Raw genomic sequence first — 22,067 nt, forward strand, 5'->3', positions numbered from 1 at the left:
ATGGAAGAAACCATGTGTATTGATAGATTTAACTGCATATAATTTTTTGTATATTAAGAAAACCAGAAGCAAAATAAAACTAAAAGGCAAAAATACTTGGGAATACATCTGGGACATATTACAGAGGACTGGTGATTGATATTTGAAGTGATCTTACAGAGCGATAAGGAAAAGATGAACTAGTCAAGTCACGAGTAGCCTACTTGCAAAAGACCTATCAATGTCAGTGATCGAAAGTAAGGGGAAAGTTCAGCTTTAACAGTGATCAAAGAAATGTAAATCTAATGGAATGCTTTTTATTTCTCTCAAACTGTAGAGTTGAACAAAGCCTGCCCAAGGTTGTAGAAGAATTTGCTTTTGGAGAGCAGCTTATGTATCAAAGTCCTTTAATCGTTTGCAATAATCGCATTTGTTGCCCTCTGTGAGGCGTAATGTTAAACATTGGACAAGGATTATCTCATGTAATCCTCAAAATTACACTTTTCTGTAAATGTGGTTTTTCCATGATAGTAATGGGGAAATTGAAGTATTGGAATAATCCAAACTTCCTTGCGGTCACTTAGCTTATTAGAGATGGAGCTAGAACATCAAACCCAAGTGACATGTCTCCAGAACCTGAACCAAACATGCTTGTCTGAGAATTTATCCCCCCAAAATACTTGGGTATATGTGTCTAAATATGTTTATCACAATATTTGTAAGAGCAGAACCTTTTAAAACAATTAAATGCACAACATTCTATTCCATAGAATACAGTGCGGCTATTAAAAAATCATGTTGAGCCAGGAGATACTCATGGAAAAATGTGGTTCTATTAAGTGAAAGGAGCAGATTTCAAAACCATATTTATAATAGAAGAGTACAGTTTTTAAAAATGGGTGTGCACAAATGAAGGACATACATTAAAACACTGAAAATGTTTTTCTATTTGGGGAACAGGGTTATAGGCTTCTGTTTCTGCTCAGTATGTAAATAGCATTAATGATGCCTGGTGTGCCCCACTTAGCCTAATTTACAGACTCTCTTTAACAGATGACATAACTTGGGAGTGATGATCTTACAAGAAGGATCTTGGGTATCTAAACAAAAATTTACCTTGCAGCTCTTATAATAGCAAACTTCCCTTGTGTATGCAATGACATATGCATGTACAAAATCTTAGGGGTATATGATTGCAAGGCAAGTCCTGTGTATTTTAAATGCCTTACTTTCTGTGTTAAATTTCAATTTTAATATGATGTCTATGTATCACTTCGATAACTGTTTTTCTGACCAATGCACTAGACAAAACTGACGGAATAGAAGAAATGGAGGGCATGGTGCTCCCACAATGATAAGGCACTTTTTTATTACATTATCTTTAATTATCAACTCTCATATAACTTGAGAATACTAAAATGTACTCATTGATAGTGGGTGGGGATACCCTGTATTACTCACACAAGTACTTGGAACTTTACTATAACAACTCAGAGGAAGGACTGGGAATTGTAACAAGAATTCCCAAATCAGGCTTCTAGCTCTTAAGGATTGATCAACTGCTGACTCCTTCACTGTCACTCCACATTCCCTGGTGCTTTGCCAGGCTCCCTAACTCTTTCCCATGGTGAAGACTTCAGGAATCTAAAGTTTCAACTTTTTAACCTGGTGTTTCCAGTCCTCTTTATTTGGTGTTATGCTTAGTTCAAAAACTGCCTAGTTCAAAAAAATGTTTTTACTTTTATTATGATAGGAATAGAGAACTGAACCATTGATATTCATATTACTTTTAGTTTACAGAACATTCAGCTTAGAAGTATAAGCTTTAATACAGAGTGAACATCGTGGTCCCTTGATGCCCAAGTCTGTATTTATTATTGTGTCTATGAATAGGTTCCTGGTATAAATTTACCCGTCAACCAACTGACCTATTTCTTCGCTGCAGTCCTCATTAGTGGTGTTGTACATGAAATTGGACATGGGATAGCAGCTATTAGGTAATGATATTTACCTTTTTCTTTCTACTACATGCACACAAGCTTTTCATTTGGGAGGGTTTATTACTAAAATTGGCCATGTTTTGATACTTTTTCTTTCTGTGGATCTTGCCTATTGCATATCCACCATTATTATTTTGAGGTTCTCCCTTTTATACAGGGGATTAATATATTGATGAGTATCTTCAACCATGTTCATGTCTAGGTCTTTTTATGCTTTGCCCACATAATTGTATCTTTGTCGTGCTTCATAATTTTCATCCAGTTCTGAAACTGAATATTTCTGTTCAACCATAGAGTCAGAATAATAACCACTACACTCAAGAGCCCACCCACACTGCCTTCTTAGAACTTTCTTTGGCTTACCAGTTGAAATACTTACCTGCTTCTATTCAGTGTCTCTCTGGCTCTAGAGCAAGAGCACTGAATTTGTTAACAAATACCATAGCATATGTAGAAACCCAAGTGGAAGAAGATAAAGGAGGATGAGACCTAGGACTTACTTTGAGTATCATGTCCTCTTCTTGTCTTGACTACTCAGTTGTATCACTGTAATTATATCTGAGCATTTCAAAGTCTCCTAAACCTATAAAATCTGATGGGGGAAGAGGATCAGAGCTCTTCTCCATTTCCACTGAAAATCATTACCATAATGAGCACACATAGTAACGAGAATGTGTTTTATCCCTCGGGTGTGTGGACCAGTTAAAAGGTTTTAAAACAAAAGATTTAATCACTTCTAATTACTTTCCAGTTGCTTAAGAAGAAGAGTTTATTGACTGGCAGTAAACCTTCCTCTTGACAGAGCATATACTGTTACACAGGTGTGCCATATAGTGGTTTAAGTGGGCAGCTACTTTTAAAAAATCTCAACTTTACTTCCACGTTTTCAGCATTGGCGCATCTAGGGTTTTACATATAAAAGAATTGCTAAAAGTTTAATAATTCACAGTATGTTTGGGAAATAATGTGGGTAGTTTTTTATAAAATCCCAGTTGCCGGAAAAAAGTGAATCTTAACAGTTATATATTTAGAACTGTGACAGCCCAACAGATTTTGGTGATGCTTTTTTAGAGTAGCTGCTTGGTATTATGAGGCTATTAAGTATAATTCCATTTTTAGAGAATGAATTGAAAAAAATAATTCTCTTAGAGATAATCTGAGCATTTTGCATTTTAAAGTTACTTATTTAACATTAATTCAATAGCAGTACACTTAAATCACCTTTATAATAGCTAAGACAAATGTAAATGATTAGTAGTTTACTTGAATTATATTTTCTACTGCGTTCTCTTAAAATAATTCAGAGTAAACCATAGAAATGTATTTCATTTATTTCTCATAGAAATATTAACCATTCCTTTATATATATAATTAATTTCAAGTTATTTTTTCAGCATGTTGATTTCTAAAAAATTTGAAGTTGTAAGTCTATTTCAGAATGCCATGTTTTATGAAATGCAATTTCACAGGTAACCAAGTCTATACACTACTATAAAATTATAACGTGTGTGTGTATAAATATACATATATGTAAAACATATATATAGGTATAATTTTCTTGACTGTCCATAGAGACTTTTCTTTAAGCAAGAATTTGAATTACAGTGGGAAATTTAAGATTACATACATTATTAATTTGACAAATGCAATACTAGTAGTAAATTTCTTTTTCTTATGTGATTTCTTAGGGAACAGGTTCGATTTAATGGCTTTGGAATTTTTCTCTTCATTATTTATCCTGGAGCATTTGTTGATCTGTTCACCACTCATTTGCAACTTATATCACCAGTCCAGCAGCTAAGGATATTTTGTGCAGGTAACAGACTCTTAAGTTTTTTATTCATCTGTGTGTTGTCAGTAGTTTTATAAAAAGTACTCCTGTCACAATGAAAACATCTCATCTTTTGGCTGGTAAATATAGTCTATAAGACTTTAAGTCAAAAGCAGTAGAATAAAATAATTTACATTCCAGTTTCTTAATTAAAGACAACATAAATTATTTTTAAAAGATTGAAAGTAAAGCAAGCAGAGCATACAATGCAAATGTGAATAGAAAATAAAGCATTAAGTTAGATATAGGGGGCCACTTTATACATGAATATAATACACAGTGAAAATGTAATAGTTGTGACTTACTATATCGAGTAGCAAACCATCAAAACAAAAATGGAAAAAGTACAAGGAAAAAACAAAAATACAATAAAGGAAGCTCATCTTATCTCAGCACATGCAGGTAACTGAAAAAGATCACTGAGGCTCTAATTAATAAGGTAAAAGTCAATAAATGTACAGACTATACAATGATAATTTGTCAGATATTCATGAAACTTATAAAAATTGACCAATTTAATTCAACACCATAGTTATAGTATATTTTTAAATGATGATGAAATAATACCCTAAGTTTCATAAAGGGAAAATTCATTGCCTTAAGCAGCTGTGAAATAAATGAAAGTAAATCAGTTAAGCATTTAACTGAAGAAGTGAGGAAATAATTATAAAAAATTTATTAGAAAAATTTTTATTCTGAAAAAAGAAAAATAGAACTCAAATCCAAGAATTAGTTCTTTGAAGGAAAAAAAAAAGATTAAACAATGGAAGAAAGTATCTACAGTTGACCCTTGACCAACATGGGTTTGAACTACATGGGCCACCTTATGCACAGATTTTTTTCAATTAATATTTTGTACATTTGTGATAGTTTGAAAACCATTTTCTCCAACTTTATTGTAAGAATACAGTATTGAATACAGATAAAAATATGGGTTAGCCAGGCGCAGAAAGACAAGTACCAAATGATTTCACTCATATATGGAGTATAAGAACAAAGGAAAACTGAAGGAACAAAACAGCAGCAGAATCACAGAACTCAAGAATGGACTAATAGTTACCAAAGGAAAAGGGACTGGGGAGGATGGGAGGGAAGGGAGGGATAAGGGTGGGGAAAAAGAAAGAGGGCATTACGATTAGCATGTATAGTGCGTGGGGTGTACAGGGAGGGCTGCGCAACACAGAGAAGACAAGTAGTGATTTTACAGCATCTTACTACACAGATGGACAGTGACTGTGAAGGGGTATGTGGGGGGGACTTGGTGAAGGGGGGAGCCTAGTAAACATAATGTTCTTCATGTAATTGTAGATTAATGATACCAAAAAAAATATATGGGTTATGCATTAATTGTTTACATTATCAGTAAGGCTTCTGGTCAGCAGTAGGCTATTAGTAATTAAGTTTTAAGGGAGTCAAAAGTTATATGCAGGTTTTTGACTGCACAGGGGATTAGTGCCCAACCATTGTGTTCAAGTGTCAACTGTATAAACAGAATTAGCAGGCAAATTGGGGAATAACAACTCATAGAGATAATTATAAAAGTGTTCTTTGTTCATCTCTGCAAAAAAATCTTGAAAACCTGGGTAATTATTTTTAAAAAAAGGCCTAAATTAACCTCAGAGGAAATAGAAAAAAAATCTAAATAGGCCAGTTATAATGGGAGAAAGTAAGAAAGTTGATGAAGAATGCCCCTGAAAGTTTCATAGGTGGAATTCTTTCAAATCTTAAAGGAAACTGTTTTTCTTTTTAATTCCAATTTAGTATAAATTTAACAGATCACATTGAAAAATGAAACAGATTTTTTTTTAAAGCTTATATTACACTGATAACATCTTTTAAAGCAACAAAAACTCTACAGACATATGGTGTATCTAAACGATGCAATGATGTTTTGACATTAGGAAATCTATTTGAAGGTGATAAACATTTACCATGGTGGGGAAAAAGTCTCAGCAGATCCTGAAATGGATATTTAAAATTCAGCTTCCATTAATGGCTACAAAACAAAAATCCTTAGTAAAAGTATAGCTGGATACTTCCTAATGGTGTAACACTTTTCATTCCTGTTAAAGGACAAGAGAAGCAGTAATACTATCAGTAAATGTGGGTCAGTACAATTAAAAAAAGAAAAAATATATTAGGAGTAAAGCTTTTTTTTTTTCAGATACTGTTATATACTTGGTGGGGAGAGAGATAAGAAAATCAGTGGAAATGAAATACAGAAAAATTCCAGTAAAGAGTCTGGTTACCAAATTAATATTCAAAAACCAATAGCTTGGTCGGTATAATGGGGAGGTGGGAGAGCTAGTGCGAGTGAGCGCGCATGTGAGTGTGCAAGCATGCGAGCGCACGTAGGCGGGGACACGCACGCATGCGAGCGCACGTAGGCGAGGACACGCACGCATGCGAGCGCACGCAGGCACGTGAGCAGCCGTAGCTAGTGTGTACGTGGGCGTGGGCACGTGCGCTTTATATTAACAGGAAAGCGCATGCGCCAGGTGCTTCCAGAAGCATCCGTACCTTCCTCGTCTTTGTCTTCGTCATCTTCGCCGTCCTCGTCTTCCTCGCGTCCCTCATCCCCGTCGTCTCTGCGCCTTCGGCCAGTCCGCTGCTTCTGCCTCAGCCACCCACACCTTCCTCTGGAACTTGTACTTTTCTCTTTCAGCCTTTTATCCCCACGGACTTTGTCACCCGCCAGCTGCTCAGTAGGCAAAATCTCCAGAGCTCTTCTTAGCCATGCCGTCAGATGAAGTCATCCATATTCCCACAGAAAACACGGGGACACTTATAGGTACTGTGGAGCTTGACCAGACCCTTATGTATGAAGCCGTCCCTGTGGAGACTGTCCCTGTGAAGGCCATTATTTTAGAGGCCATCCCTGTGGAAGCTGTCCCTGTGGAGGCCGTCTCTGTCGAAGCCATCCCTATGGAAGCTATTCCTATGGAGGCCATCCCTGTGGAAGCTGTTCCTGTGGAGGCCATCCCTGTGGAAGCTGTTCCTGTGGAGGCCATCCCTGTGGAAGCTGTTCCTGTGGAGGCCATCCCTGTGGAGGCCATCCCTGTGGAAGCTGTTCCTGTGGTCACCACAATGACGGGAACCATCAAGGCATACGAGATTATCAGTAGCAGCTCTGTCCATGGTGGCCACCACTATCCACCTCTTACAGTGCTGCCGCTCCTCATTAGCAGCAACCCAAACCAAGGGGAACATGACCAGGAAATGATTATGGTGCAGACAAAGGAGGAAGTGGGAGAATGCTACGAGTCAGACAAACTGCAGGCCAACAGCAGCTCTAAGGACCAGGTGGTCACACCAGTCGATGAAGACAACTGCTTCCAGCCGACCATGGCTTCCTTGTCAGCCTCCACATCATCAGCAGCCAGCAGCCACAGCCAGAAGCCCAGGAGCGGTCTAAAGAGCCACACCAGCAGCAAGGCCAGAGCGAAAAGCAGCAGGTCCAAGGTGAGCCGCAAGAAGAGGAAGCAAAAGAAGGTGCGTTCCAAAACCGTGGAGGGTGAGATCTCCATCACCAAGGGTTCTCCAAGTGATAAACAAGATCATGAAACTGGACAGATTGAGAACTCACTTCCTGATTTATCACAGTACCTGAAAGGGAAGAAGCTTCCTCCTGAAGGAATACCTGGCATCGACCTCTCAGACCGCAAGCAGCTGGAAACATTTACTAAAGTGAAGGTCAATCAATGCAAAGATGGTGCTCCAAAAACAGTAGCTTGTACTCATGAAGGCTGTGTAAAGATGTTCAATAATAACTCTACTATGAGAAAACATCTGCAAAGCCACCGTCCCAGAGAGTACGTATGTACAGAATGTGACAAAGCATTTATTGACAACTCAAAACTAAAACGGCATCAACTGGTGCATAGCGGAGAGAAGCCATTTCAGTGCATGTTTGAAGGCTGTGGAAAACATTTTTCCCTGGATTTCAATTTGCGTACACATATGCGAATCCATACAGGTGACAGGCCATACGTGTGTCCTTTTAATGATTGTAACAAGAGCTTTACTCAGTCAACTAACCTGAAATCTCATATCTTAACACATGCTAAGAAAAAAAATGGCCGAAAGAAAAAAGACCGTTCTTAAACTCAGGAAGCTCCTTCGAGAAGTGCAATTGGAAGAAAATATGCTTCTCTTTTGTATTTTGTTTCTAGGAAAGGTTCTAAATTCATACATACACATCTAGGAGTCATGTTTTAATAGAGTAGTAAAAAAAAGTAAAAAGTAAAAAAAAAATCCTCTCTATAACATTGTTAAGATTCTCTTTCTTGTATTGTAATACCATTTGAAAAGCATGGTGGTCTTGTAATGTTTAGTCCCGCCAGGAGGATCATCAAAAGATAGTTCTTGCCAACTGCCAAAAATAGGACTTATGTTTGCATCCTTTTAAATATTAAGTTTACATGTTGTTTATGACTTCAGAAAGTTCTTTATTTTGCAAATGTTCATGATTACACTTCTGGGAATATAATTAGTAATTCTATATGTGGCCTTTCTAGAGGTTGGTTAATTTGCTGGCAGTAGATGTTAAAAGAATTAAGTTACATGTATATGTATACACTTTCTTGTTTTAAAAAAAATAACTTTTTTTGCTATCTTTATTTTGGTTGTAGTCTTTGATGGTAACACAATTTGCAGAACTATTTTAGCTGCATTAAGTTGTGTAGTATTGAATATTACTGATTTAGTGGTATTATCAATGGAAGCCTATTTTATTTCTCTAAAATTCTCCCAGGTACATGCAGTGTAATTCTTTGCCTGTTCAGTTAGAAAGTGGTGCTCAGCTATATAATGTCTTGTGTACATGTTCACTTTTTAACACTTGATATGTACATCTGGTGTAATAGAAAAAGCAAAAATAAAAAACCTGAAGTCAGAAAAAAATGTGCCTGTATAATTGCTGTAGCTAGAAAATAGCAAAAACGGGGAAGGTGCTGCTGGCATCTGGGAGTAGAGACCAGGGATGCTTTTAAACACCCTACAGTACACAAGGCAGTCGCCTGCTGTAGAGAATTATCTGGCCCCAATGCCAGTAGTGCCACTACTGAGAAGCCCTGCTGCTGAGAAAGTGAAAGCTGTTAAGATGTCTTTGGTGTACTTATAAACATATCACTAATGGCCTAGATGTTAAGTAAAGGAAATATGTCCCACCACCCTCACTGCCACTTATCCTAGGCAAATCTGAAACATAGAGGGGTAATCTGGTACTAGATATGTCCCTGGAAGGAGATAGGTGGCTGCCCCAGAGTCAAAGAGTCAGTGCTACTGTGTGTGCCCTTACTGCTGTTGGGATGGGAAAAGCTTCGTGTGGTGGTATGATCCTGATGAGAGAGCGTGAGGTTGCAAGCACCCAGGCGGTCCTGGCGAGCTGTTCCATCCTGTGGAGTTGGGGAGAAAGCTGAATTTAGTACACAACAACAGTGATAAATCTAATCAATGGGGATGGATGATTTTATGAACTTGTGTTGGGACTAGCAACTGGTGGTGCAGAGCGCGGTGGCAGCGCAGTGGGGGGATGTTAACAAATACATTCCTAAATTAGTTTAACTAGAATAAATTCCAGTGGGTCAAAGAATTAGAGTGTTTTAATTGTATTTTTTAAATGAAGCTATGAAAGCAGTACAAGAAAACAGAGGTATCTTCTATAATATATTTGTTTATAGAATATCTTCTATAATCATAAACTAGAAAAAGCTTAATACAGAGGAGCTGTTTGACCGCACCGAACTTTAAAATGTCTGTATAGGCAAAACTATAAGCCAAGTCAAACAACAAACTGGAGGGGAAAATTACAATACTTTTACAAAGGACCAAATTCCTCATATATATATTAAATAATAATACATACAAATTAGTTAAAAAAAAAAAGGCGACCTAGTCAAAATGTGTTAAAACAGGCAGCAGATAGAAATAGTTCTCAGACAGAAAAAAACAGCCTTTTAATAAACATGAAAAATGTACAAACTCATAATTAAAGAAACAGAAAACAAGACAAAGCAATTTTACTTTTCACCTAGCAGATGGCAGAGTCTAAAATTATGATAGCACAGTGTTGTTTAAAGAGTGGGGAAATATATGCCAATTATGAGAACATAAATTAATGCAAACTCATTGGAGGTCAGTTTTGAATGCATATATTGACCCAACAATTCCATGTCTGTGTAATTTTCCATACCCTCAGAAATGCATACTTAATTAGATATATAATAGTATAAGCAAAACTGTTGAAGCATTTGTGAAAAAGTTAAAACAGCTTAAGTGATCATTAGTAGGGAACTTTATAAATAAGTCATAAATAGGTTTTTTAAAAAATTGATTACTCTGTGGTAGATATATGAAATGGGCATTCTGATATGTAATGGATATCAGTAAATATCCATATCAGTAAATGATAAAGTAATGGATATAAGAAAATTAGTAAAGTAGTGTATGTAAGAAGTGGGATAGATAAGAATGTGCTGATAAGGAAAAAGTCCAGAATATATATAAATGAAAAAGCAAAATAAACATTTTCAATAAGTAGTTTAATACCATTGGTGTTTTTAAAACTTTCTGTGTAAGGAACAGAAAAACTTGCTTACCCAATATGTCCTGGACTAGACTTACTCTGGGTATTTCTGGAATTTAACAGCTTAGAACACTAAAAAAAAAAATGTAGGAACATCTTACAATGTGAATATGGTACATAGAACAAGTAAGTATTAACTAGGTATCTGGCTGCTGTAATGTCTAAAAAAATCAGTGGTTTAAACTCTCATAAAACATTCCAAATGTCAATAGATCAGCACTGACAGGATAATTCTGTGATTTGGGGGACTCAGGCTCTTTCTGTCTTGTTAGCTCTTCTTTTCCCAGCCTGCAGCTTCTGTGTTATGGACTCAGATTTAGCTCTATGGTAGCTAAATTCCAGTCAAGTAGGCCAAGGATATTCCTATCATTTCCACTCACATCCTCCTGGCCAAAGCATAGCCATAGGGCCATACTCAACTTCCTAAGAGTCTGGGAAATGTCTTCAGTTTACATTTCTATCGTTGTAGGACACTGGCTCTCAACCACTGGTGCTGTTACCCTCCTGGGGATGTTTGGAATGTGAGGGGTGGGGCATGATTTGCTTGCCTAGGTGACCAGAGAACACTAATGGCATTTAGTGGATGGGAGCCAGAAATGCTAAATGTCCTGTAATGTAAGGGACAGACAGCTAAGAATCACACTGCTCAGAACGCTAGCTCTGAAAGGGAGAGTAGAGAGCTCTGATATGTAGTATTTGCTGGTTTCTGTGGTGTAAATACTCCCACCATGGCCAGTTTCAAGGTGCCAACTTGAAGTCCTTGAAGGAGGAATTGGGAATTAATGCACGTAGTTGGCTGTGGCAAACTGGTAGAAGCAGCCTCCAGCATACCACTAGGTTCACCTAACCATCTCTATATATGGTAGATATGGTTACAGTCTGTGACATGTAAGATACATACTGTATTTGGTCCATCAATATTTCTCTCCATATTTGAAACCAGTATAAGATTGTATACCAACTGCTTCAATAAAAACAAATAAATAAAAACATTACAGAAATATATATATATGTATATATATTACTCTCCATAATAGTGTAATTCTTAAAACAAGTACCATTTGGATTTCCATATCCCAGTTCAGTAAGAATGTATTTTATTTCACCTTAACTTATTTAAACAGCTTTGAAGTTCTTTTCAAAGATTGCAAGTATGTTTAAATTAATAATGTATACATTTTCTGAATGGTATAGTAACTAGGAGATATTCATGTTATATATATATTCATGAGATATTCATGTTATATATATATCATAGAAGTGTGTAGATAGAGAGAAAATAGAATATAGATTCTATTAGTGTTCAATAATTTTAGTATGTGGTCTTCCAAATGTATTAATATGGGCATTTTACATTTCAACATCTGAAATGGAAGAAGCCTCTAACAGAACATCTGTCCACTATATTATTAAGTAGTTCTACCTCACAGATTCATGAAAGGTTACTTTACTAATTTATCAGAATGCCCAGGTATTATGAGGTCCAATCACCCCTGCCCCTGGTTGAGCTTATATTCCTTTTTTTCTCTCTCTTCAGGTATCTGGCATAATTTCGTCCTTGCACTGCTGGGTATTTTAGCTCTTGTCCTCCTCCCTGTAATTCTCTTGCCATTTTACTACACTGGAGTTGGGGTGCTTATCACTGAAGTTGCTGAGGTAAATAATGGATTGTTTGCGACATTCTGTCACCAGATTTTGTGATGTAACACTTAGCATTCTATGTCAGCAACTTTTATTCAGATCCTCCTTATATACAGAATGCTCAGTTTCTCCTGAAGAAATTGCTGTAATCCTCTCAAATCAAAGTTTTGTGAAACACATTGGCTTTTTATAAATACTAAAAATTATTTGTTCTGAGTTACATAGGTAATACCAAGATTTTCTACTTGTAGTTTGTTTATAAAATGTCTCATTTACTTTTACTATTTATATCTGAACTGCTCTTGAGTCAAATGTCTTTACTTCTAAGAAGAAAGATGAAACGTAGGCTAGCCAGTGGGAACATTTCATGGGAGTTTAAGTTAATATCTTCAACTCAGTATTTTATTCCCTTAGACAATAATTATTATGACAGCATCAAGTCTTCTACTCAGACTTTGGGAAGAGGAAAGTTACCTTTGTGAAAGCAGGTGCACATATTCATTGTGCTGATGGTATTGTCTGCATATTTGGGACTGTGTTAACATAAGGATTTGTCTTACATTTCATCCACTGAGGATAAAGTCAAATGAACGCATTCTGATGACTGCTTTCATGAAAAATTTTAATTAGCCGTTTGGGAAAAACTTTTATCATTTTAATCTTAACAGTTGGCGAGCAGAGTGTTTGTTCAGCTGCAAAAGTTTCAAAATTTTGGAGAAGTAGGAAAAGTAAATTGTTGGGTTTTAGTTAATTTTCTAGGACTATTCATCTTGGATTCAAAGCTGGATTATTCAAAATAGTCTACTTAATTAGCTCAGTGTCTTCAACTATTATTTGCTCAGATTAATCATAGCTTGTCTTCATACTTATCTGGTTTGGTTTTGCCCTCTTCCCAAGGACTCACCTGCCATTGGACCCAGAGGCCTTTTTGTGGGAGACCTTGTCACCCATCTACAGGATTGTCCAGTTACTAATGTACAAGATTGGAATGAATGTCTAGATACCATCGCCTACGAGCCCCAAATTGGTTACTGTATAAGTGCATCAACTTTACAGCAGTTAAGCTTCCCAGTTAGAGGTGTGTATATTTTCTCAGTATAATATAATGCTCCAGGCGGGAGTATTTGGCCATTCACCAATGCTTAGACCATGTCTGCCAATTTATTTTCTAATTTCTTTAAAAAAAATCAGTAAACTAAGAACAGGCCCAAACTAGTAAACAGTCTTCCTGATAAGCTGGATACTAATATGTATATTTTCTGTAATATATATTGTTGTAGAACTTCTAACTAATTTCATAGCATTATGTTTGACTTTCAGGAGACTCTAGTACCTAATTCTTTCTGCATTCAAAAAAACTCATGTTAAGTTAGCTTTCAAGCACAACCACAACCAATTGACTGTGCAGTATGGATAATAGCATGTCCAAAGCTATTTGGGGTAGAGTTATTTTATGTGGCAGCATCCATAGGAAGTCATCTAGGTGTCCAAAAATACCCCCTGAAGTCAGTCAGATCTGTTGTTCTGTGTAGCAGGTGACAGGGTGAAGCAAGTTTATTCTCAGAAGCTACCAAGTTTATTTTGATTTCTTTGAATTCTGAAAAATCAACCTCCCACCTCTTTATGCAAAATCATGGGGGGCCCAAATCATTCAAAGTGTTGGAAAATACAAACTACGTTCACAGACCATATCTTTACGTCAAGAAATGCCCTGGCTACTTGTCCACATCTACTGGAGGTAGGAAATATTAAGAATAACTCTACTGAAGTACTGTGTGCAACAATGGCAAAGTAGTAAGAACAGATTTTTTTAAATTTTTCCTCAAATGTAGTTTTCCATGTAAAGCCCATTTTTTCATTGTTATTTGTTTTCTTTTTTTTTATTAAGGTATCATTGATATACAAGCTTATGCATAGATTTCACATGGTTACTACATTACCCCTATTATCAAGTCCCCACCACATACCCTGTTACACTCACTGTCCATCAGCATAGTTAAGATGCTACTGAGTCAATACTTGTCTTCTCTGGGCATACCACCTTCCCTGTGCCCCTCCTCCTATATTAATGTGGTAATCATAATGCCCCTTAATCCCCTTATCCCTTCTTTCCCACCCACCCTCCCCAGTCCCTTTCTCTTTGATAACTGTTAGTCCATTCTTAGTTTTTGTGAGTCTGCTGCTGGTAAAACCCTTTTTTTTTAATTTTGTTATCATTAATCTACAATTACATGCAGAACATTATGTTTACTAGGCTCCCACCTTCACCAAGACCCCCCCCCAATCCCCATTACAGTAAGATGCTGTAGAATCACTACTTCTCTTCTCTGTGTTGTACAGCCCTCCCCATGCCCCCCCCAACATTATACATGCTAATCGTAATGCCCCATTTCTTTTTTCCTGCCCATATCCCTCCCTTCCCACCCATCCTCCCCAGTCCCTTTCCACTTGGTAACTGTTAGTTCATTCTTGGGTTCCGTGATTCTGCTGCTGTTTTGTTCCTTCAGTTTTCCTTTGTTCTTATACTCCACATATGAGTGAAATCATTTGGTCTTTCTCCACCGGGCTTATTTCACTGAGCATAATCCCCTCTAGCTCCATCCATGTTGTTGCAAATGGTACGATTTGTTTTCTTCCTATGGCTGAATAATATTCCATTGTGTATATGTACCACACCTTCTTTATCCATTCATCTACTGATGGACACTTGGGTTGCTTCCATATCTTGGCTATTGTAAATAGTGCAGTGATAAACATAGGGGTGCATCTGTCTTTTTCAGACTGGGCTGCTGCATTCTTAGGGTAAATTCCTAGAAGTGGAATTCCTGGGTCAAATGGTATTTCTATTTTGAGCATTCTGAGGAACCTCCATACTGCTTTCCACAGTGGTTGAACTAATTTACATTCCCACCAGCAGTATAGGAGGGTTCCCCTTTCTCCACAACCTCGCCAACATTTGTTATTGTTTTTCTTTTGGATGGTGGCGATCCTTACTGGTGTGAGGTGATATCTCAATGTGGTTTTAATTTGCATTTCACTGATGACTAGTGATGTGGAGCATCTTTTCATGTGTCTGTTGGCCATCTGAATTTCTTCTTTGGAGAAGTGTGTGTTCAGATCCTCTGCCCATTTTTTAATTGGATTATTTGCTTTTTGTTTCTTGAGGTGCATGAGCTCTTTATATATTTTGGATGTCAACCCTTTATCGGATCTGTCATTTATGAATATATTCTCCCATACTGTAGGATAACTTTTTGTTCTGTTGATGGTGTCATTTGCTGTACAGAAGCTTTTCAGCTTGGTATAGTCCCACTTGTTCATTTTTGCTTTTGTTTCCCTTGCCTGGGGAGATATGTTCATGAAGAGACGCTCATGTTTATGTCCAAGAGATTTTGCCTATGTTTTTTCCTAAGAGTTTTATGGTTTCATGACTTAACTCAGGTCTTTGATCCATTTCGAATTTACTTTTGTGTATGGGGTTAGACAGTGATCCAGTTTCATTCTCTTACATGTAAATGTCCAGTTTTGCCAGCACCATCTGTTGAAAAGACTGTGATTTCCCCATTGTATGTCCATGGCTCCTTTATTGTACATTAATTGACCATATATGTTTGGGTTAATGTCTGGAGTCTCTGTTATGTTCCACTGGTCTGTGGCTCTGTTCTTGTGCCAGTACCAAATTGTCTTGATTACTGTGGCTTTGTAGTAGAGCTTGAAGTTGGGGAGCGAGATCCCCCCCCCACTTTATTCTTCCTTCTCAGGATTGCTTTGGCTATTTGGGGTCTTTGGTATTTCCATATGAATTTTTGAACTATTTGTTCCAGGTCGTTGAAGAATGCTGTTGGTAATTTGATAGGGATTGCATCAAATCTGTATATTGCTTTGGGCACCGTGGCCATTTTGATGATATTAATTCTTCCTAGCCAAGAGCATGGGATGAGTTTCCATTTGTTAGTGTCCTCTTTAATTTCTCTTAAGAGTGTCTTATAGTTTTCAGAGTATAGGTCTTTCACTTCCTTGGTTAGGTTTATTCTTAGGTATTTTATTCTTTTTGATGCAGTTGTGAATGGAATTGTTTTCCTGATTTCTCTTTCTATTAGTTCATTGTTAGTGTATAGGAAAGCCACAGATTTCTGTGTGTTAATTTTGTATCCTGCAACTTTTGCTGAATTCAGATATTAGTTCTAGTAGTTTTGAGTGGAGTCTTTAGGGGTTTTTTTTATCTCTTTTTTTTTTTGAGAGGGCATCTCTCATATTTATTGATCAAGTGGTTGTTAACAACAATAAAATTCTGTATAGGGGAGTCAATGCTCAATGCACATTCATTAATCCATCTCAAGCCTAATTCTTGTCAGTCTCCAAACTTCTGAAGCATAACGAACAAGTTCTTACATGGTGAACGAATTCTTACATAGTGAATAAGTTCTTACATGGTGAACAGTACAAGAGCAGTCATCACAGAAACTTTTGGTTTTGATCACGCATTATGAATTATAAACATTCAGGTCAAATATGAATATTCGTTTGATTTTTATACTTGATTTATATGTGGATCCCACATTTCTCCCTTTATTATTATTATTTTTATTTTTATTTTTAATAAAATGCTGAAGTGGTAGATAGATGCAAGATAAAGGTAGAAAACATAGTTTAGTGTTGTAAGAGAACAATTGTAGATGATCAGGTGTGTGCCTGTAGACTATGTGTTAATCCAAGCTAGACAAGGGCATTAAAACATCCACGGATGCAGAAGATTTCTCTCAAAACAGGGGGGGTGAGGTTCTAAGCCTCACCACTGTTGATCCCCAATTTCTCACCCGATGGCCCCCCCTGCGACTGTGTCTGTCTTAGGTTGTTCCTCCCTTGAGGAATCTTACCCATTGCTGGCTAACTAGTCATCTTCCGGGGCCATACAGGGAGATGTAAAGTTGGTAAGTGAGAGAGAAGCCATATTGTTTGAAAAGGTTAGCTTTTTACTTCTTTGCAGATGTATGCCCTCTGGCTTCTATGCCCAGCATTTGTCTTGAGGTATCTTTACCACTTGGAGGAATTATGATACTTGGTAAATTCGATATGAGGCATGAATTCTATTTAAGGGTTGTAATTAGGAAGGAAGAAGAAAAGCTATAGAGGTAGCAGATGGAAGAAAACATGGGAGGATTGATGATTTCTTTGACATATCTTCTTGTAGAGTAACTTAAGCATGTATAGGTTTTAAACTACTAACTAAATTGCATACACCTATTAACATAATAGGAATACAGTAACATAAACAAAGTAGATCTATAATTACCAGCCATCTCCAGTGAAGCCAAGAAAACCAGTTAGGCACCAGTCTTTAGGGTTTTTTATGTACAATATCATGTCATCTGCAAATAGTGGCAGTTTAAGTTCTTCTTTACCAATCTGGATTCCTTGTATTTCTTTGTTTTGTCTAATTGCTGTGGCTAGGACCTCTAGTACTATGTTGAATAACAGTGGGGAGAGTGGGCATCCATGTCTTGTACCCGATCTCAGAGGAAAAGCTTTCAGCTTCTCGCTGTTCAGTATGATGTTGGCTGTGAGTTTATCATATATGGCCTTTATTATGTTGAAGTACTTGCCCTCTATGCCCATTTTCTTGAGGGTTTTTTATCATGAATGGATACTGAATTTTGTCGAATGCTTTTTCAGCATCTATGGAGATGATCATGTGGTCTTTCTCTTTCTTTTTGTTTATATGGTGGATGATGTTGATGGATTTTTGAATGTTGTACCATCCTTGCATCCCTGGGATGAATCCCACTTGGTCATGGTGTATGATCCTTTTGATGTATTTTTGAATTCGGTTTGCTAATATTTTGTTGAGTATTTTTGCATCTACGTTCATCATGGATATTGGTCTGTAATTTTCTTTTTTGGTGGGGTCTTTGCCTGGTTTTGGTATTAGGGTGATGTTGGCTTCATAGAATGAGTTTGGGAGTATTCCCTCCTCTTCTATTTTTTGGAAAACTTTAAGAAGAATGGGTATTATATCTTCTCTGTATGTCTGATAAAATTCCGAGGTAAATCCATCTGGCCCAGGGATTTTGTTCTTGGGTAGTTTTTTGATTACTGATTCAATTTCTTTGCTGGTAATTGGTTTGTTTAGATTCTGTGTTTCTTCCTTGGTCAGTCTTGGAAGGTTGTATTTTTCTAGGAAGTTGTCCATTTCTTCTAGGTTTTCTGGCTTGTTAGCATATAGGATTTCATCGTATTCTCTAATAATTCTTTGTATTTCTGTGGTGTCTGTCATGATTTTTCCTTCCTCATTTCTGATTCTTTTGATGTGTGTTGATTCTCTTTTTCTTTTAATAAGTCTGGCTAGAGGCTTATCTATTTTGTTTATTTTCTTGAAGAACCAGCTCTTGGTTTCATTGATTTTGCTATTGTTTTATTCTTCTCAATTTTATTTATTTCTTCTCTGATCTTTATTATTTCCCTCCTTCTGCTGACCTTAGGCCTCATTTGTTCTTCTTTTTCCAATTTTGATAGTTGTGACATTAGACTGTTCATTTGGGATTGTTCTTCCTTCTTTAAATATGCCTGGATTGCTATATACTTCCCTCTTAAGACTGCTTTTGCTGCGTCCCACAGAAGTTGGGGCTTTGTGTTGTTGTTGTCATTTGTTTCCATATATTGCTTGATCTCTATTTTGATTTGGTCATTGATCCATTGATTATTTAGGAGCATGTTAAGCCTCCATGTGTTTGTGGACCTTTTACTTTCTTTGTACAATTTATTTCTAGTTTTATGCCTTTGTGGTCTGAAAAGTTGGTTGGTAGAATTTCAATCTTTTTGAATTTACTGAGGCTCTTTTTGTGGCCCAGTATGTGGTCTATTCTGGAGAATGTTCCATGTGCACTTGAGAAGAATGTGTATCATGTCGCTTTTGGATGTAGAGTTCTATAGATGTCTATTAGGTCCATCTGTTCTAGTGTGTTGTTCAGTGCCTCTGTGTTCTTACTTATTTTCTGTCTGGTGGATCTGTCCTTTGGAGTGAGTGGTGTGTTAAAGTCTCCTAAAATGAGTGCATTGCATTCTGTTTCCTCCTTTAATTCTGTTAGTATCTGTTTCACATATGTTGGTGCTCCTGTGTTGGGTGCATATATATTTATAATGGTTATATCCTCTTGTTAGACTGAGCCCTTTATTATTATATAATGTCCTTCTTTATCTCTTGTGACTTTCTTTGTTTTGTAGTCTGTGTTGTCTGATACTAGTACTGCAGCACCTGCTTTTTTCTCCTTGTTATTTGCATGAAATATCTTTTTCCATCCCTTGATTTTTAGTCTGTGCATGTCTTTGGGTTTGAGGTGAGTCTCTTGTAAGTAGCATATAGATGGGTCTTGCTTTTTTATCCATTCCGTTACTCTGTGTCTTTTGATTGATGCATTCAGTCCATTTACATTTAGGGTGATTATTGAAAAATATGTACTTATTGCCATTGCAGGGTTTAGATTCGTGGTTACCAAAGTGTCAAGGTTAGCTTCTTTACTATCTTACTGTCTAACTTAACTCACTTATTGAGCTATTATAAACACAGTCTGATGATTCTTTATTTCTCTCCCTTCTTATTCCTCCTCCTCCATTCTTTGTATGTTAGGTGTTTTATTTTGTGCTCTTTTGTGTTTCCTTTGACTGCTTTTTTGGGTAGTTGATTTTATTTTTTTGCCTTTAGTTAGTATTTGATTGTTCCGCTTTCTTTGCTGTGATTTTATTTTCTGTGGTGACATCTATTTAGCCTTAGGAGTGCTCCCATCTAGAGCAGTCCCTCTTAAATACCCTGTAGAGGTGGTTTGTGGGAGGCAAATTCCCTCAACTTTTGCTTGTCTGGGAATTGTTTAATCCCTCTTTCATATTTAAGTGATAATTGTGCTGGATATAGTATTCTTGGTTCATGGCCCTTCTGTTTCATTGCATTAAATATATCATGCTATTCTCTTCTGGCCTGTAAGTTTTCTGTTGAGAAGTCTGTTGATAGCCTGATGGGTTTTCCTTTGTAGGTGACCTTTTTCCTCTCTCTAGCTGCCTTTAAAAGTCTGTCCTTGTTCTTGAGCTTTGCCATTTTAATTATTATGTGTCTTGGTGTTGTCCTCTTTGGGTTCCTTCTGTTGGGAGTTTTGTGTACTTCTGTGGTATGAGTGACTATTTCCTTCCCCAGTTTGGGGAAGTTTTCAGCAATGATTTCTTCAAATACACTTTCTAGTCCTTTTTCTCTCTCTTCTTCTTCTGGTACCCCTATAATGCAGATATTGTTCCTTTTGGATTGATCACACAGGTCTCTTAATATCGTTTCATTCCTGGAGATCCTTTTATCTCTCTCTGCATCAGCTTCTATGCGTTCCTCTTCTCTGGTTTCTAATCCATCAATGGCTTCTTGCATCTCATCCATTCTGCTTATAAATCCTTCCAGAGATTGTTTTATTTCTGTATTCTCCCTCCTTAGCTCTTGCATATTTCTCTGCAAGTCCATCAGCATGGTTATGACCTTAATTTTAAATTCTTTTTCAGGAAGATTGGTTAGGTCTGTCTCCCCAGATTCCTTTTCCGGGTAGACTATCTGGCTTAATCTCGTCTATTTCAAATTTTTCTGCCTTTTCATGGTGATAGAGATAGTCATGGGCAGTTGGCACGTGTCAGCTCGGAGAATGTCCCTTCTTGCTAGTTTGTGGTCTTCCTCTCCTGGGAGAACGGTGACCTCTAGCGGCTTTTGCTGGACAGTTGCGCACAGACGGGGTTTCTGATTCTTGCCCTGCTGCTGTGAAGGAAGCTCCATGTGCAGTTGCTGTGGGCATGCCCACTCTCAGGCTTCTGCTCCACTATGGCGGGGCCACACCAGAGCGGGCGCCACACCAGAGCAGGAATGGGCGGGAGGCTGTTTATCACCGTGAGGGTCCTCGGAGCTGTGCTGCTGCCCAGGGGGTTAGGGTGCCTGGAGTTCCCCGGGTTCCCAGCTGCTGAGCTAATTGTGCTGGGATGCCTCCATCCAGCTGTGGGGTCCCTGCCCCTTTAAGACTTTTAAAAAGCACTCCCTTTTCTTTTTTCTGGGGTGCCGGCTGCAGGGACCCACTCGCAGGTTTTACTGTCCCATTTCCCCAGTATCCAGCACCCCACACGCTGTGTGTCTGCACTCCTGGTGCAGATGGCTGGGGCTGGCTGTTTAGCAGTCCTGGGCTCCCTCTCCCTCCCTGCTCCAACTCCTCTACTCCCGCCTGGAGCTGGGTGGGGTGAGGGGAGCTCAGGTCCTGCTGGGCCGCTGCTTGTATCTTACCCCCTTTGCAAGGCGCTGGGTTCTTGCAGGTGTGGATGTAGCCTGGCTGTTGTCCTATATTTTCTGGTCTCTCTTTTCGGGATAGTTGTATGTGTTGTATTTTCAAAAATATATATGGCTTTGGGAGGAGATTTCCACTGCTCTACTCATGCTACCATCCTGGCTCCTCTCAAAACCCATTTTTAAGAACTTTTTTAATTGTAAACATTTTTAAACTTACATAAAATGTCAGGAGAACAATATAAATGAAATCTCACATAGTCTTCTCCCAGCTTCAGCAGTTACCAACATTTTGCCAAATTTTTCATCCAGTCAGCCTAGTTCTGGGGAGAGTATTTTGAAACACATCACAGGCAAGCATCCTATCGTTTCATCCATAAACTTCAGCATGTTGCTAATAGATGATGACTTTTTAAACATGACCACAGTATTGTTATCACACACAACAAAATTAATAATTCCTAATTATCTATCTGGTATTCACTTTTCCCTATTTTGTTTTGTTTTTAATTTGGTTTGTTTAAGTTGGATGGTATGTCTTTTAAGTCTCTTTTAACTGGTAAAAATTCCCGAAGTTTTGTTTTTTGAAGTATCACTTGTTTGTTGAAGAAATTGAGTCATTTGTTTTGTCAAATTTCCCATATCTGGATTTGTTTATTTATGTCTTATCCTTGTGATGCCATTAACATGTACAGACATCGTGCAAATTTCTTATAAATGGCAGTTAGGTTTAGAGGT

The 22,067-nt window shown here is 37.5% G+C and overlaps 2 protein-coding genes across 5 annotated transcripts in view; both read left to right on the top strand.

The window, feature by feature from the left end:
• The window catches only part of MBTPS2 (membrane bound transcription factor peptidase, site 2), a 52,776-nt gene that overhangs the window by 14,472 nt on the left and 16,237 nt on the right, over positions 1–22,067 (top strand). For all 4 annotated transcript variants that reach the window (XR_005061848.2, XR_005061849.2, XR_001852976.3 and 1 more), the window contains exons 4-7: positions 1,873–1,976; positions 3,668–3,795; positions 11,934–12,052; positions 12,935–13,115. Coding sequence is in view for 1 of the 4 variants with exons in the window: in XM_017659444.3 (XP_017514933.1) it covers positions 1,873–1,976; positions 3,668–3,795; positions 11,934–12,052; positions 12,935–13,115 (532 nt within the window). In the remaining 3 variants the exon portion in view is untranslated. The remainder of the gene's footprint in view (positions 1–1,872; positions 1,977–3,667; positions 3,796–11,933; positions 12,053–12,934; positions 13,116–22,067) is intronic.
• YY2 (YY2 transcription factor) lies at positions 3,668–8,712 on the top strand. Its single transcript, XM_037020474.2, has 2 exons — positions 3,668–3,795; positions 6,476–8,712. Exon 2 carries the CDS (start codon positions 6,547–6,549, stop codon positions 7,912–7,914), a length of 1,368 nt encoding a protein of 455 aa, XP_036876369.1. The 5' UTR covers positions 3,668–3,795; positions 6,476–6,546; the 3' UTR covers positions 7,915–8,712.

Source organism: Manis javanica, chromosome X (genome assembly GCF_040802235.1).
Source record: "Manis javanica isolate MJ-LG chromosome X, MJ_LKY, whole genome shotgun sequence".
In the NCBI taxonomy this organism is placed as follows: Eukaryota; Metazoa; Chordata; class Mammalia; order Pholidota; family Manidae; genus Manis; species Manis javanica.

Excerpts from the sequence above, each read along its gene's own strand:
- YY2 (XM_037020474.2), top strand. The coding sequence starts at position 6,547 with ATGCCGTCAGATGAAGTCATCCATATTCCCACAGAAAACACGGGGACA.